The 18053-nt window shown below is 38.7% G+C and overlaps 1 protein-coding gene and 1 long non-coding RNA gene across 2 annotated transcripts in view; both read left to right on the top strand.

Moving 5' to 3' along the window:
- The window catches only part of LOC311041350 (uncharacterized protein), a 20884-nt gene extending 8636 nt beyond the window's left edge, over window positions 1–12248 (top strand). The window contains exons 8-13 of the mRNA XM_084086262.1: window positions 549–710; window positions 1964–2066; window positions 3267–3493; window positions 5199–5288; window positions 6121–6212; window positions 10854–12248. Coding sequence (XP_083942388.1) covers window positions 549–710; window positions 1964–2066; window positions 3267–3493; window positions 5199–5288; window positions 6121–6212; window positions 10854–10950 — 771 coding nt within the window. The 3' untranslated portion in view covers window positions 10951–12248. The remainder of the gene's footprint in view (window positions 1–548; window positions 711–1963; window positions 2067–3266; window positions 3494–5198; window positions 5289–6120; window positions 6213–10853) is intronic.
- On the top strand, window positions 7838–9566 carry LOC311041348. Its single transcript, XR_014600399.1, has 4 exons — window positions 7838–8187; window positions 8531–8577; window positions 8675–8724; window positions 9025–9566. It is a non-coding gene; the product is annotated as an uncharacterized lncRNA (long non-coding RNA).
- Window positions 12249–18053: the final 5805 nt, after the last annotated feature.

Consider the following 18053-nt stretch of genomic DNA (forward strand, 5'->3'; position numbering starts at 1 on the left):
ACATGGATGGTTTTGGTTATAAGCCCACTTGTTTCTATGATGAAAGAGTAATTTAAAATGTGAATATCTTTCCGTGGTTTTGTCCGCTCCGAGGACGCTATTGTTAAATTAGTTTCGGCTAGTTTCGAGGGGGGAAGGGTGGATGGACACGTGAATCCCGCCCACTACATTTGATTGGGTAAAGCGCGGCCTACTTCCTGATCTGAAGGCACGCCCACTTGTAGCCAATGCGCACACGTTATGACGAACCTCTCCGACAGATTCCACCGCAGGGCAGAATCTGTTCTTGAGAGATTACTTCCAATGTCTCTTGTTTAATCTGTGTCCTGAGTGAGTTCTCTGTCCTGATTGGATAAAATTGGAAATGAAACTGAAACGAAAATGCATTTTCTGTTTAATAAAGAGCTGGAGAGACAAGGACACTCCTAATACTGAACAAACACTCTATAGCAATGAGTACTATCACAATATAGAGCTATTTAACACTTATGGTAACCAAAGAAAATCACTTACCCTACCTTTAATATTATTATTATTTTTCCTCAAAGGTTTTTTTTTCTCAGGTGAAGCAGGAGGAGGAGTTCCAACAGGAAGAGGAGGAGTCAGAGGAGGTGATTTGCATCAAGGAGGAGCCTGAGGAGCAGCAGGAGGTCATGGCGACCCTGCTGCCCGACTTTGATGTGCAACCCGGACCACTTCCTGGGTCAGAGGTCAGTGTCAAAGGGTGGGGGGGGGGGGGGGGGGGGGGGGTACCTAAAGTCTCCTGGTAGATGGAGGGGGGGGGGGGGGGGGGGGCTCCGTCGAGAGAACGGGGACACCGGAGTCACGTCCGGGACCTGGGTCAGTTCCCACGGGCTACATTAACCCTTTAAGACCTGAAGCCGATTCTTAAAAATGTTTTCTAAATCCTAACGGTTTAAAAAAAAACTATATTTTTCAAAAATAGCAGATCTACAAGCTCATAGCGCGGCACTCGGTGCCGCGCTATGAGCTTGTAGATCTGCTATTTTTGAACTATTCAGACATGCAAAAGTGTCACTTTTCAGCTACAGTCACCTTTTTGAACCCAAATAGGGCAATTTTGTGACACCTGACCCGAAAGAAAACAACATGTTGTCACCTTTTTCACCTCGGGGCTGTTTGCATGCCTGACTATTTTTGTATATCTGTTTTCTTGTATATCTGTTTTTTATGAACCCATGGCAATGAGCCATACCAGTAGGGGTGTGCCGATATATCGTCCCACAATATATCGCGATACGTTTTCGTGACGATATGTATCGTTTTGGGGGGAAAAAATATCGTTTTGAAATATATATATATATATTTTTTTTTTCTAGTTTTTTTTTTTACAAATCATTATAATCAGGCATGCAAACAGCCCCGAGGTGAAAAGGGTGACAACATGTTTTTTTTTTTGAGGTCAGGTGTCACACTATTGCCCTATTTGGATTGAAAACGGCTATTGTAGCTGAAAAGCTACAAGTTTGCATGTCTGAATAATGCAAAAACAGAATTATTTGTTTGCATTTACTTTTTTCCTCCCCCATATATTTTCATAATAAAAAAGTGCGTATCGTATCGTATCGATATCGTATCGAAGTTGTGAGCCAAATATCGTATCGTATCGTTTGGTGAAATTAGTGTATCGGCACACCCCTACATACCAGGCGACAAAACAAAACCTTAATGCACTCTCCACCAAAGGTTGATAGAAGAGCTAGAGCACCATTAGACTTTTATCCACGTTATACTGTCTGAGCCACGCCTATCTATGCACACACACACACACACACACACACACACACACACACACACACACACACACACACACTCACTCACTCACTCACTCACTCACTCACTCACTCACTCACTCACTCACTCACTCACTCACTCACTCACTCACTCACTCAAGGTAGTCGACAGCTTTTGGCATTAAATGTTTGTTTGTTTGTTTGTTTAGGAGGCCAGGTCTCTGACGGGGTGGACACCAGCACCCCCTACAGGCCAGCAGCGGAGTCACATGGGTCAACGTGTCACCTTCAGCAGCACAGCACACAGCTCCTGTAAGTCACATGACCATCGATTATGTAAAATAACTGATTTACCATCGATTATGTAAAATAACTGATTTACCATCGATTATGTAAAGTAACTGATTTACCATCGATTATGTAAAATAACTGATTTACCATCGATTATGTAAAGTAACTGATTTACCATCGATTATGTAAAATAACTGATTTACCATCGATTATGTAAAGTAACTGATTTACCATCGATTATGTAAAATAACTGATTTACCATCGATTATGTAAAGTAACTGATTTACCATCGATTATGTAAAGTAACTGATTTACCATAGATTATGTAAAATAACTGATTTACCATCGATTATGTAAAGTAACTGATTTACCATAGATTATGTAAAATAACTGATTTACCATAGATTATGTAAAGTAACTGATTTACCATCGATTATGTAAAGTAACTGATTTACCATAGATTATGTAAAATAACTGATTTACCATAGATTATGTAAAGTAACTGATTTACCATCGATTATGTAAAGTAACTGATTTACCATAGATTATGTAAAATAACTGATTTACCATAGATTATGTAAAGTAACTGATTTACCATAGATTATGTAAAATAACTGATTTACCATAGATTATGTAAAATAACTGATTTACCATAGATTATGTAAAATAACTGATTTACCATAGATTATGTAAAATAACTCATTTACCATAGATTATGTAAAATAACTCATTTACCATAGATTATGTAAAATAACTCATTTACCATAGATTATGTAAAATAACTCATTTACCATAGATTATGTAAAATAACTCATTTACCATAGATTATGTAAAATAACTCATTTAACATTTACGTTGTTTTAATTCGATTTTTTGAATTCGATTTTTTTGGGACTCCTAGGCTAGAATCCATCAGTAGGTCCTAAAGAACGGTAATGTTAAAAAATGGCCTCGAAGGGATAGTGACTTTTTTTCTATCGATTACACACTTGAATTCATGGAGATTGTTTTGTTTTTGTCGCATTCCTAAGTCATTCATTTGATGTGTCCTGCCGGATACATTAGCATATTTCCGTCGGTCATCAAATGATTGGCTTAGGAATGCGACAAAAACAAAACGATAACCATGAGTTGAAGTCTCCACGGGGTGACTAATCCATAGAAAACAAGTCATTTTGGGGGTGAACTATCCCTTTAAGCCACTGCTCCTCTCCTCTCCAGACTCCATGGCCCACCAAGCGGGGGCCGGCAGCCCCATGACGGGGGGGTTCCGGGGGGGTCCCGTGCTGGCGGGCCAGGTCCCCCCGCGGCCCCCCAGCAGACCCTGGTCCAAAGACCTCAGCCTGTACGAGGAGTACAAGCTGCGACGCAATGAGCTGCGCAGGCGCAGCATCAACCGACGGCGGGAGATGGAGAAAGCCCTGCCTCAGCCCCTGCTGGCAGACCTGGTACACTGCACCCTCAATTTATAGGGCATAGCAGTGGTGCCACAGATAGAAAGTCCATACATTCTGTTGCCATATTTTAAGCCTGTGGAACCAAGCCATCCATGCTCCATGTGAATCATGACCATAACACATTTACCTTACTATGCTTTATTATGGATCCCCATTAGCACTTGCCTAAGCGTGGCTATTCTTCCTGGGGTCCGTCACACCCAAATACACATCATACACAACGAACATACTACAGATACAAACACAGACAAAGACAATAGTTCACCTACAAAAGTTCAGAAATACATTTCAACAATTTTACAATTTTGCACCTTCCATAATCAAAGGGAGAAAAAGGGTTACCCATGCCTCTTTTTTTCCTTTTCTTTTTTTTCCTAATCATACATTTCATACTAATGATAAAATAAACAAGTCAATAAGATGACAATGGTCAAACTCAAATGAGTAAAGTTCATGAAATATTGGAAGATACGGTTTTACCATCATTTTAAATCCTTCTTTTGTATTGGCTTGAATAATATAACCTGGCAATGAATTCCACCTTACAATAGCTCTATACATCAACAGTTTTCTGTATAACAGATGTTTTAACTTTGGGAAAATTCAACCTTCCTTCTATTGCATGTCTTGTTTGATATTCATGATGAGCACAATGTTTTAATAACCTTTGATATAATATGCTAACCCTAACCCTAACCTAACCCTCTGGAGATTGTGTGACTTTTATGTTTCTTATGAAATTTACTAAACAATAAGTGGCCCTTTGTCTAACAGACAACCATCTCAGACTGTCATGCATGTCTTTTACATTAGTTCTGTAGAAACAATTTAACGCACAACGTGCATTAAACATAAATCTTAACAAAACATAAAACACAATATTTAAATAGTGAGAAGATTTATGTTTAGAAAATAAATCTAAAAATTATTCAAGAAATCTCAAAGATTTTCGTTATTTTTCAAAAACTTAGTGGTGGACAAGACATAAAAAATAATTGCTCCATTGATTAGAAATTCATAATTCAAAATATGCTCCTCGTTGACTTACATTGTACGGTGAAACAGCTCTAAAAGGCACTCTTTTAGCACGTAAACGAACGCAAACAAAGTTGATTCAGACAATATAGAACATCACCAAACCCAGGACTGTTTTTTTTTTTAAAATAAAAATGTTAACTTCCTGTTGATTTTACTATTTGAAGATCCGGATCTGTGGATACAGTCCGGGTTTTCGTCTTAATAAATATAGCAAACTCAGCAGGAAGTTAACATCTTTATTAAAAAAACAAACAGTAGTGGGTTTGGTGATGTTCTATATTGTCTTAATCAACTTTGTTTGTGTTCGTTCACGTGCTAAAATAGTGACTTTGAGAGCTGTTTCACCGTACAATGTAAGTCAATGAGGAGCATATTTTGAATTATCAATTTCTAATCAATGGAGCAATTATTTGTTATTTCTTGTCCATCTTTGGAGTTACATCATGGCAAGGTAACTACACAACCCAAACCTCTACCAAAGTGGTCTTGCCCTTTAACGTGTGTCTATGTGGTTGTGGTGTGGCAGAGGCCTCTCTCTAACATGTATGTAACATGCATGTAACATGTATGAAACATGTATGAAACATACATGTAACATGTGTGTAACATGTATGTAACATGCATGTAACATGTATGTACATGGTGGGTTGTGTTGCAGGTTCGAGAGCGTCGTGAGAAGACCAGGCTGAGGGTGGCGCGGTGGAGAGCCAAGAGGAAGCTGCAGGCCTGTCTTCTCACCCAGGCTCAGGTACCATTCAACAGGCTCTCTGCACGGCGGCCATATTGGAAATAATGTGGGCCTCTTCCTTACTTCCTTCACAGGTCCTTAAAACCTGAAATCCCATAAATAGCTCACTAGAAACACTCCAGTGAGCCATTGCTGGTGAAGATTTACACAAACCTTCCAAAAGTTACAAAAGCACTAAACGATAGCCGATTTACAAGTTTTTATTTTCAAGTTTTTGAATAGGACTTAGTTCTGCAAAGATCTAATAAATGAATGAACAGACTGATTCCATTGAAGCCAACATGTCTTCTATGGAAGCGTGTCGCGCACCGAAGTAGCAAGTAAGTAATAGAGTTATCAAATTCTGCCCGAACCCGACCCTACCCGACCGGACGTTTACGGACCTTAGAACTTTACTCAGATCAAAAACGGGCGTCAATGGCCAAAACATCGTTTTTCATCCCCATGCCAGCGTTTTTTACCTTATATTGACGATCCGCAGAGGGCCACGGGAGCCGCGATGTGGACACGGATGTAAACAAAGGGTGTCTGGGGGGTGGGAGAGGGTCTCCTCTATCCACCGGAATAATAATGCTGTAACCGTGATCGGCCATTTTGTTGCTATCGGCCGTTGAATAAGGCTCGTTTTCACACAAAAAATAGAAATCCGAGCTAGATGTGTTTTTAGTTGTTTTTCTACAACTCATAACATAGGAGTGGATGGAAATGACATCTTTTGCAGGGGTCCGTAGTAACCATGTCTCCTGTCCTGTGTGTCCATGTCTCAGGTGTGGGGGGGGGGGGCATGAGTCCGTAATAACCATGTCTCCTGTCCTGTGTGTCCATTTCTCAGGTGGGGGGGGCCGCAGGGGTCCAGAACTTTGCTCCACATCATCATCATCATCATCATCCATCATCAGCTGCAGCAGCTCAGAGCCACAGGCGGTAAGAACACCCAGAATGCATCACACCCAGACAGAGCAGCGCCTGCATCATCACATCCTTTCAGAATATCCACACCAGGTGTCCCGGCCACGCATAGATATAGAAACCTAGATACACACCAGGTGGCCCGGCCACGCATAGATATAGAAACCTAGATACACACACTGGGTGAAAAAGGTGATATACCTGGATACGTGGGCAAGGCATACACCCACCAAACATAAATGATTGGTGGAAGTATTTCAATGAATGCGGGAGAGGACTGTTTACCTTAAAATGCCTTTAAGATACCTGGATATGCGTCTCTCTTTTCTCTGCTAGGGAATCTCCCTTACATATGTAAATTAGAGGTTTGTTCAAACAATGGGAGGTGTGGGGTTCAGAGTGGGGGGGGGGCTCAGAGAGAGAGAGAGAGAGAGAGAGAGAGAGAGAGAGGAGAGAGAGAGAGAGAGAGAGAGAGAGAGAGAGAGAGAGAGAGAGAGAGAGAGAGAGAGAGAGAGAGAGAGAGAGAGAGAGAGAGAGAGAGAGAGAGAGAGAGAGAGAGAGAGAGAGGAGAGAAGAGAGAGAGAGAGAGAGAGAGAGAGAGAGAGAGAGAGAGAGAGAGAGAGAGAAACAGTGAACCAAAGTTGCATTGTGACATTCAAGGAAAAGCTAATACAAATATTTTAAAAAAAAAAATGTGTTCTTAGGTCTTGCATAGGTGAGCAGTGTTAGTTTACAGAAAGGACATACTAATAAAGCATGACACACACACACACACACACACACACACACACACACACACACACACACACACACACACACACACACACACAGAGAGATCAGAGTGCAGTCTTGGGGCAAATATTGTACTTTTACTCCACTACAATTATTTGAAAACTTTAGCTACTAGTTACTTTGCAGATATAAATGATTACATTATAAAACATACATTAACCACTTTAGCCTTATTTTATACCTAGGCTATTTGAAAACATTTTAGTACTTGAACACATTTTGATACCAATACTTTTGTACTTTTACCAAGTACGTTTAAGGGTCATTAAATGGTTAAAATTATATCACAAACAAGGCTTACTTTATGTGTGTTTTCGTGTGTATTTTGGGGGGTAGAGATTTACATGCAGGCACAACATTTGCATGAAAGGTGTTGATGGGTTCAGTGGCCCTATTGTCTCAGGTCTCTCAGACAATAGGAGCTCCACCTCTATCACCATATTAACCACTTTAGCCCTATTTTATACATAGGCTATTTGAAAATAGCCAATCTACAAGCTTGTAGATCTGCCATTTTCAAACATTTTAATACTTTCACTTTTGGTACTTTAAGTATATTTTGATGCCAATACTTTTTTTAAACTTTTACTCAAGTAACATTTTGAACACAGGCCTTTTACTTGTTTTATTATGTTTATATTTTGTTTGTATTTTTATATTGTGGTATTGCTACTTTTATTTAAGTAAAATAACTGAGTACTTCTGCCATCACTGCCAAAAATACAGGTTACCACCAGTCATGTGGTTAATAAACTATTTAGTTTGTTTTCTAGTCTAGGCCCAGTAGTGCTCAAAAGAACAAAATGTAATGGACTTTTCTTGTAACAAGTAAGAGCATTTCTACATTACACTATTGATACTTTTACTTAAGTATAAAATGTCAGTTCTTTTTTTGTGCTTGCTGTTTAGTGCAAAGCATTAGTACCTCTACATAGTAACGTTTAACTTGTTAAAACTAACTAAACTAAGTAAATAGTTTATTTCCAATCTTTCTCTCTCTCTCTCTCTCTCTCTCTCTGACTGCCAACATTTAACATGCACATTCAAATGGTGGGGAGGGGAACATTTGTGTCTATCCAATCAGATGTGTCCAAACAGAGTTTTCAAACATTTGAACTGTTTGGGCGGTTGGGTGAATTCATTCTTCTCAACCATGTACTGCTGGCCTGTTGGTGTTTTTGGACTAGCTTTGTAAATGGTAAGCTGCTATTTTATCTAATTGTAAATCATTAGTAGGTTATACTGTTTATTGTATTTACTTTGATCAGTTCTCTACAGTCTGTTTGATCAGTTGTAGGCTAGTGTTCCTTTACCTGTATGAGTTCAGATTGTTTTAAAACATGTGGCCTAGTCAAGTAGCTAGTCAATTCATATGCCATGATTTAATTTGTCAGCATAATGCAGTATAGTAAAATACACAGACTTTATACATTTTAGTAACTAAAGTTGGATTGCTTTGTAGTTTGTCTTTACTGTGGCTATATTGAATACAATGGCAAAGCATTGCTTCATCCCACTAACCCCTAAAATGATATTTGCAGGGAGAATTCCATTGATTTCCCCACTGTTGACGAGGAAGTTTTATAAGGTACTACACACCCACACTCTTCATTTAACTTTTTTTTGTGCACTCCTGTTTCAGTTGAAGTTTTCTGAGTTGTAATTGCTGTTATATTATTTTACAGTTGTTGGCACCCAGCGGTACATGTGTGAGGACCTTTCGGAGTTTTAACAGGTAATCTCCAGAATAAATTGCAATTTGCAGGACAATGGCTTGGTTTTCAGCAGAAGATTCAGCAGACAGTCAGCAGGCAATACACACACACACACACACACACACACACACACACACACACACACACACACACACACACACACACACACACACACACACACACACACACACACACACACACACACACACACACAGTAGTGTGGTAGAGTGTGGTAATTGTATTAACATTGTTGTGTTCCGGTTTCAGTGGTTTTGTGGTTTAATTGTAATTCTTTTTTTCTTCTTCTGTTTTTCTTCAAGGCTTCAAGGACTGCCATTTTGGATCTTCAGCCCTCCAGCAGTCCAAAGTTCAGGAGATCATCTCCAAAAAGGACACAGAGCAACTCCAAAGATGGACTTCCATTTTGGATCTTCAGCCCTCCAGCAGGAAGAAGTTCACAAGATCATCTCCAGGACCTTGTACCAAACGCTGTGTTCTCCAGGACCCAATGCTTGACGACAAAGAGCTTGAGGACTATGTTTTTAGTGCAAACATTTTAACTCAAATCTTTGCTTCTGGGGTCCCTGGAACAAAATATATTTCTTTATTTTCTGTATTTCTTCCTGTGGATTATACCAGGGACACATGACTTGGATTTAGCTCTTCCTTGGACCCAGCCACCGTGGATTACATGAGTAGCCTACAAGTGACTTTGTTTTCCCTTTCCCGCTATTTTTCTTTGCTCTTCTTCATGTCACTACTTGCTGACTATATGTCAGTCTATGTGGATTATGCGGTCGACACACACTGACATTTTGCACCGTAATCCTATGTATAACGCACTGACTTTTAACTTTTTTTTCCAAGCACCTTAACTAACGTCCATAAGTATATCATGCACAGTATACATTGCTGCTATGTTCATGCACATATCTTATCTCAGGTACTAGTGTGAGTATATAGACACAAATTTCACCCACTTTTTTTAATTAAACCTGTGATGTGACAATAAACCTGATTCTGATTCAGAATATTTGAATATATATATTTTTAGAGTGAACATTTTTAACTCAAATCTTTGCTTCTGGGTCCCTGGAACAAAATACTTTTCTTTGAAACAGTTTACCTTATCTGTGTGCTCCTGTTCCATTGTTTTGTATACATTTATTTTTCTTGATCAATAAACATAATTACATGAGTTCTGCCTATGTGTTTTTCTATATTGTTTGTGTGTGTGGATATATATATATATATATATATATATATATATATATATATATATATATATATATATATATATATATATATATATATATATATATATATATATATATATATATATATATAAATTAGTGCAGGTAGTGGGGGGGAACTATAAACCACCCCTCCCATTGGGGGTGGGGGGGGACAAGCCACAGCCCCTGGGGGGGGGGGGGCCTTTAAACCACCCTTCCCACTGAGGGGGGGGGGGGTATAAACTAGGGGGTTTATACAAGAATTAGCATGCAGAATGTGGGGTGGGTGGGTGGGGTTATAAGCCACAGCTTCCAATCAAATGTAGTTTTCTGCACATGCTCAGAAGTGGTTGGGGTGGAAGGGTGAGAGGGGTGGGAGGGGTGGGTGTGTGAGGTCCTTGCTGGCAGACATGCAAATGAAGGTCTCAGAAATGGTACATACACCTGAATATGTGGGAGGTATGTGGGAGGTGGTACATTAATGAATGAGGGCAGCATACACACACATACTCCCTTAAGTATCAGGGGTATGCCTGAGGGATACCCTCCCAAAATCATTGCTTTTCACCCAGTGACACCAGGTGTCCCGGCCACGCATAGATATAGAAACCTAGATACACACCAGGTGGCCCGGCCACGCATAGATATAGAAACCTAGATACACACCAGGTGGCCCGGCCACGCATAGATATAGAAACCTAGATACCTCATTGGCCTCTGCAGTTCGTTGGAGCGACCTGTATCGTATGGTGGCCGCCATATTAGTCTGCAGAATGGAGCACAGGGCTTCTATGAAAAAATTCAACTGCATTTTAGACTGATTATAGGCAGACACACTATATATGTATTTTGGTCCGGCTCTCTCCTTTAACACCTTCTACTGGTTAAATAAAGGTTAATGTTGTGTGTTGCAGCAGCGCCCTCCAGCGGCCAGCAGAGGAGGAGCAGTCCGGTGGGCTTCCTCAACAGCATGACATCATCAAACACATTCCCCGCCTCCCTGTCCTTTAGCTCCGCCTCCTCCTTTAGCCCCGCCTCCTCCTCGCTCCTGAGCGCTCCCCCTCTCGGCGCCCCCCCCGAGCAGCACGTCAATCAACACGCCGTGACGTCGTCGTCGTCATCAAACTCTGCCTCCCACACGCAGCTCAGCCTATCGCAGCCCGGCATCTCGCTGACGGACGCGGACTTCTTCCCGGGGTTGTAGCGTGGTTTGTTGTCTTCTTTGTTTTAATGTTGGTTTCTCAACGTGTGGCTCGGGGACCGCCGTGGAGTCCAAACGGACCTCTAATCCAGTCGTTCTCAAACTGGGGGTCAGGACCCCCCAAATTATTTTGTGGGGGGGTCCCTAGATGATTAGTTTAACTCTTTCACTGCCAGACTTATTTCTGGGTGTGTGCACCCACTGCCATTTAGCCCGTCAAGACATGATATCAGACACGCTAGGGCAGTCTACACAATATTTATCTCCAGTATGACAATTTCTCGTCATAAGTCGTTCTTGACAGTGAGAGAGTTAATGTGCAACATTGTTTTCTCACTCGACAGTAAACAAGCCAACATACAGTATGAGTGTATACAGGGTATCTGTACATTTATAAAGTGGCAATGTAATGACTTTTAAGACTTTTTTAAACTTAAGAAGTTGCTTGTTTCAGTATTTCTATATTTTATTTATATATATATATATATATATATAATTCTTTTTTTTTTTTCATTTTATCCTTCCTATAGACGGATTTCCGTGCGACGTCATCACAGAGCAGAATGCGCAATCTGCGCATGCTCGGGGGAAACGAATTGTTGCGCCGTTCACTCTGTTGTTATGTTCGGGAGTTAGATAGCCATAATTCTGCTATTATAGGCATAATAGGCATAATGCTGCTATTATATACAAACAGATCCAACTTCCGACAAATCATTTTTATTGAGTAAACAAGGTATTACAAACTGCATAATTTAATCTACTTTCATTAAACCCGGTGAAGATCATTTCTTTTTTTGAATGGACATTTGACCAGAGCTGCTGCGGGTAATGGCGCCCTCTATAGGCTTCCTCCTCCTCTGCGCGGTCATATCCTCTCATGTTTACTAACAGGAAACCTGTCTATACAAACCCATTGTAACCTCAAACTCCATGTTAGATTCAACTAAAACACCCATCCTTGGTTCTGGTGACTCCTACTGCCCTCCTAATACATGACAGGGCCATGTTTTTATCGATTACTTTTATCATTTGTTTTCATTCTTTTACTGTTGTATTTATTTATCCCCCCCCCCCCCCCCCCCCGACCGAATCAGTCACCAGAAAAAAAGGAAGGGTGTTTTTGATTAATCTAAAATGGATTTGGTTTGAAGTTAAAGCTGTTTGAAGCTGCAAAATGATATGTATTTGGCTGCGGACCCCCATCTGAAAAAATGTGTTGTGCCAGGGACCCCCCAGAAGCAAAGATTTGAGTTAAAAAATAAGTATAAATATTCAGACGATAGAAGCATGAAAATAGCAGATCTACAAGCTTATAGCGCGGCACAAGTGCCGAGCTACGAGCTTGTAGATCTGCTATTTTTGAAAAAACGTGGAAGTGGTGCAAATCTTTGAATATATTGTTTTAAAGCGAACATTTTTAACTCAAATCTTTGCTTCTGAGGGGTCCCTGGAACAAAATATTTTGAGATGGGGGGGTCGGCGGCCAAATCATATAATTTTAGCGGTCCTTGACATGAAAAGGTTTGAGCACCACTGAATAGAAAAATATTTTTTTCAAAATACTGTTGGGATTTAGAAGACATTTGTAGAATCGGCTTCAGGTCTTACTGTGTTAAAGGTCCATTCAGTCCCAGGCTGGACCCCGTGTTAAAGCTCCCCTTGGTTCCATTAGAGAGTCTCAGGTCCCGAGGATCCGCTGTTCGGACCGCTGCAGGTCCCCCGACCCACCGTTGACAAGCAGTGTTCCCCAGTGTAAATGTACGTAAATTATTAATAACATATGAGATGCCTTGTTGGAGTGAAAGTGATCATAATATGTAATATAACTACAAACTAAAATGTAACGTTCAATATTCTAGTTTGATTATGAAATGTTTTCCTTGCTGTTGAAACTATTCTTTTATTTGATTTATTAGATTTTATTTTTTTTTGTCTGTAATTACATTTTCTCCCCAATTTAACTGCCATGCCTGGTAAGACTTTATTTAGCAGCCGCTGCTTCTAAATGTCGCTGTTTTTCGTCAGGGTTTTTTTTCCACGCCGTTTGGTGCCCCTCCTCCCCCCCAAGGTTGGTGTCCTGTGCTTCAGCACCTCAAGCCCGTTGGATAAGCCACCACTGAATATAGACCCCACCTTTAATTAACCCTTTAAGGCCGGGAAGGAAACGCATGTGTGTCATTTTAAGGTTTCTTTGGGCTATTCAAAAATAGCAGATATACAAGCTCATAGCGCGTCTATAACTTTATAAAATGTCTTTTTTTTTTATTTTTTTTTTTATCTGGAACAAAATATTTTGAGATGGGAGGGGGTCCGTGGACAAATACATATTATTTTGGGGGTCCTTGAAACAAAAAGTTTGAAAACCATTGATAATAATAATGAGCAACATAAGTAAAAACTTTTTTTTTTAGTGAATTTGTAAAAAGATTTGAGTTAAAAACTTTAGCTTTAAAAAAGTATATACATTCAACCTAAAGATTTGCACACATTTTCACAATTTAAAAAACAAATAGCAAAACAAATAGCTCGGTGCCGGGGGTTTCGGGACATGAAAAGACTAATGGTGGTGCTATGGTGTTATTTTAAATATATGAACATATAGTCCAGTATATGGCAAGTATATGCAGAATATATGTTGCATATATGCCATATTCAGGTTCATATATGTGGATGTATTGGAAATATCTCATATATAGCTTATATTTAATTTTACACACATATATATATATATATATATATATATATATATATATATATATATATATATATATATATATATATATATATATATATGTATATATATATATATATATGTATATATATATATATATATGTATATATATATATATATATATATATGTATATGTATATATATATATGTATATATGTATATATATATATGTATATATATATGTATATATATATATATATATATATATATATATGTATATATATATATATATATATATATATATATATATATATATATATATATATATATATATATATATATATATATATATATATATATATATATACACATATGTATATCTACAAGCTCATAGCGCGGCACCGAGTGCCGCGCTATGAGCTTGTAGATCTGCTATTTTTGAAAATCCTAGAAAAAGTGTGCATATCTTTGAATATTTATACTTTTTAAAGCAAAAATTAACTGATATCTTTGCTTCTGGGGGTCCCTGGTACAAAACATTTTCAAATGGGGGTCCGCGGCCAAATGTATATCAATTTAGGGGTCCTTGGCAAGGCATGAAAAGGGTTGAAAACCACTGCTATACGCTGCTATACCTTTAAAACCGGTAAAGCATCTGTGTCGTTTTAGATGTAGCTATCTATGTAGCTATCTATGTTTTAGATGTAGCTATCTATGTAGCAACAAGAATGTTTTCAAATGTTTTAAATAAAACGTTTTTTTTTAGAAAGCATTTTTCAAATCGGCCTCAGGTTCTAAATGGGTTTAACCCATTAAGACCTGAGGCAAATATCTTCTGAATCCTAACAGTTTTCTTTATATTATTATATTATAGCAACACTTATGTTGCTATGATATCGGTGGTTCTCAATCTTTGTCATGTCAAGGAGGACCCCCAGAATTATATTTATTTGGCCGTGGACCCCCATCTCAAAATGTGTTGTTCCAGGGACCCCCAGAAGCAAAGATTTCAGTTAAAAATGATTGCATTAAAAGCATTTATACATTATACTTTTTAAAATAATGGTTAAAGTTGTAAAAATCTAAAATGACAGATTCTTTCCTGGTTTTAATGGGTTAAAGTTCCTACTTTTAAGTTTCCGTAACACAATGAAACCTTTTTTTTTTTTTACGAGACTTTACAGAAAAAACAAGCCATCAGTCGCTTATAATAAGCAGACTTGGCAACACAGGTGGTCTTGATGAAACATGAAGACAAACTTTAATGTCAATTAAACAATGAATAACAAGACCTCTAACTTGTCACCTGTTTTTTTCTTATTCTTTATTGATTGAATACTTTATTAGCAGGATTGTTAAACAGGTAGTACGGGTCAAAGGTTATGCCAAAAGGATAACACAAGAAGCCCCCAGGTGGTCCAGTAGATCACTATGGGATCAGTTCACTGCCAATGCCTTGCCTTTAGGGAAGTGTGTTGTTAGGCTTATGTTCTAACATTAATCGAATATTGATTCCAAGTCCTTGGAATCTATAAGCGAATAATAGTTGCCCCTCCCTACCGGCGTCTATAAGGTATATGTTGCATTCTGACTTTGACTCTTGCCTTGAAGACGACTGTGTCCGCCAGGATATGACTCTTGTCTGGAAGGGTATAACTATTCTCTACGCTGCGCGGCTCTGTCTTTTGATATGACATTCTAGTCATTACATTCATGCAATAATAATCCTGAAGTCGTAAAGACTGCTAATTTGGGGTGTGGCGATCAAGCTCAGCGTAGCCATTTAGCACAAATATAGTATTTGAGTTGATATAATACATATATTTAATTAATCATGAATAAAAAGTACATGTAGTACTAACTACAATCAGAGTAAATCATGGTTATCGATTTACAGAAGTACAAGTAACTAAAAGGTTTCAGTTCTGAATACATCTGACTGTTGAGTTTGGTAATCTATATATAGAAGTACAATTAACAAAACAAGTTCAAGTTCTGATTACTTAACTTTAATACAAACTTTTTAGGTAAATGATTGCCTGAAAAGTTTTACTTTTACTAAAGTAAAACATTTGAGTACTGGAACACTATAAATGAAGCTGATAAATGGGTACTCTCTCTTGATTAGAGTTTTTGTCGCCTACCTGAACATATTAAAGAGCTGGAGAGACTGGGAGACTCCTGTTACTGAAAAACACAAGTCGAAAATAACGTTATACTTAACGTTTTATTCTGGGTGGAAACATTCGTCAAAAATAGCAGAACTACAAGGCTAGAAGCTTGTATATCTTCATTTGTTGTTTCTGGTTTATTATTGTTGTTGAAGGCAACTATTACATATGATAGGCTACGCAACTTTTGCTGTTTCTGATTAGCTAATTATGTCCAGAGCACCTGCAATTTACCATATACAGTACACATTCACCAGCCTTCAGAATTGTTGATACTGTAGGCCTACCTCAGATTCCAAATAATAATAATAATAAACTTTATTTGTATAGCACCTTTCATGACATGAAATGCAGCTCAAAGTGCTTTACAGAGCAATAATACAATTACAGAAAAAGTACAACTAATTTAACAATAAAGTAAAAAAAGAAAAGAAAAGCATAACACATAATTTAAATTATAGCAAAAAGGCATTAGGATGATGTTTGGACAAATGATGTTATAATTGAATTCATTGTTAATGTTAAGTATTTATTATTTGAGACAAGCCCTCAGTCTAAGTTCCTGTGTCTCTGTTTCTAATGGCCATCAGACAGTACAGTATTTGTCCAATTGATGATGGGTCACAGAGGTCATGGCAGGTAAAGGATATGCAACCAAATAGTAAACATTACATAATGGGCTAAACTCTACTGCCTAGCTGTTACCTAGCTATCCTGAATTATGTTATGCATGTCTTAAACTACATGTTTTAATCAAGGTAGCTTACTTCAAGGTTCAAGGTTACTTTATGTTGTCTCCCTTGGGAGAATTTGTCTTATAATTCACTACTTGTGTTGCAACTTGCAGGTAAAGCATTCAATGAGCCTCAATGAGACCCCAACACACCCCTGGATCACAGTGCAGGAGGATGGAACAGTCCTTATGGCTCATTGCACCTGTAAGGCAGGCTTAGGAGAGGTGTGCTCTCATGCATATGCTGTGTTGGCTGATGTTGATAAAAAAAGATGGGCAGGCTTGCACCCAGATGCCCTGCGCACAGCATGGAGTCTGTCCGAGGTGTCCCATATGCAGAGATCTGCATCAGTTTCAGTCACAAACAAGAGCCCTGTCATGTCCAAGGCCTTAGTTTTCCTGATATTAGGAAAGTCATCTGCAAAATACAGTATAGCTGTAATGATCATCTGACAGTGGTACAACTCTTTTTTTTTAAACTTTGTTTATTGGATTTTTCTGCAGCAGTATTCAGCATTTAAAAAACATAAGGTACAGAAAAGCTTTTTAAAGCAGCCAATAAAATGCAACATTTCAATAGACACATTCAATTGACAGTGGTACAACTCTTAATATTTCCATAAAGTCTGTTGTAATTCCTGACAAGCTAAACGATATCGAAAGTTGTACTAACTAACGGGGGTTCGAGTTGTACTAACTAACTGAGGTTAACGGAGGAGGACACCAGGGAGCAAAGTAAAGCTAAAGATAACTTATGGTTTGATCAGAGGCCAGGATGAGTCACAGCATCAATATTTGGTGAGGCAGCCAGAGCAAAAAGACCTGTGTCCTCCATTTGGACTTTTGCTTTTGCTATACCCGTGCTTGTTGATTCTCCAATGGTGCAGCAAGGTACATGGTTTAAAGCACATTTTTGGTAGAGGTTTGGTTGTATTACCCTGCCACGACGAGTCCCACAGACACTGCAGCCACAAAACAGCCACTTGAAATAGGATAATACTGCAGTAAAGCTGATGACACAGATATCTGCACATCTGCACACAGTCTGGCGGAAGCGCTTTCATAGGTTGACCTGGGTACCCAAGACATGGAAATGTGTGGAGTGCAGAAAACAAGTAGTATTGCAGTAACGTTTCTAATAGTAAACATGGCCAAACACAATCAATAATCAAAGAATATGTCTGATTTTGACACCTATGTTACCAGCGTGCAAGACCTCCTGATGACCTGATAACATAACAGAAAAACTGAAAAAAATATATCTACAGAATATTAACCATCTGTGTATATGAGATTGTTATTGGACTGTCATGACTCATAAATTATTACCAGATT

Source organism: Gymnoscopelus microlampas, assembly GCF_963454915.1.
Source record: "Gymnoscopelus microlampas genome assembly, contig: SCAFFOLD_85, whole genome shotgun sequence".
Taxonomy (NCBI): domain Eukaryota; kingdom Metazoa; phylum Chordata; class Actinopteri; order Myctophiformes; family Myctophidae; genus Gymnoscopelus; species Gymnoscopelus microlampas.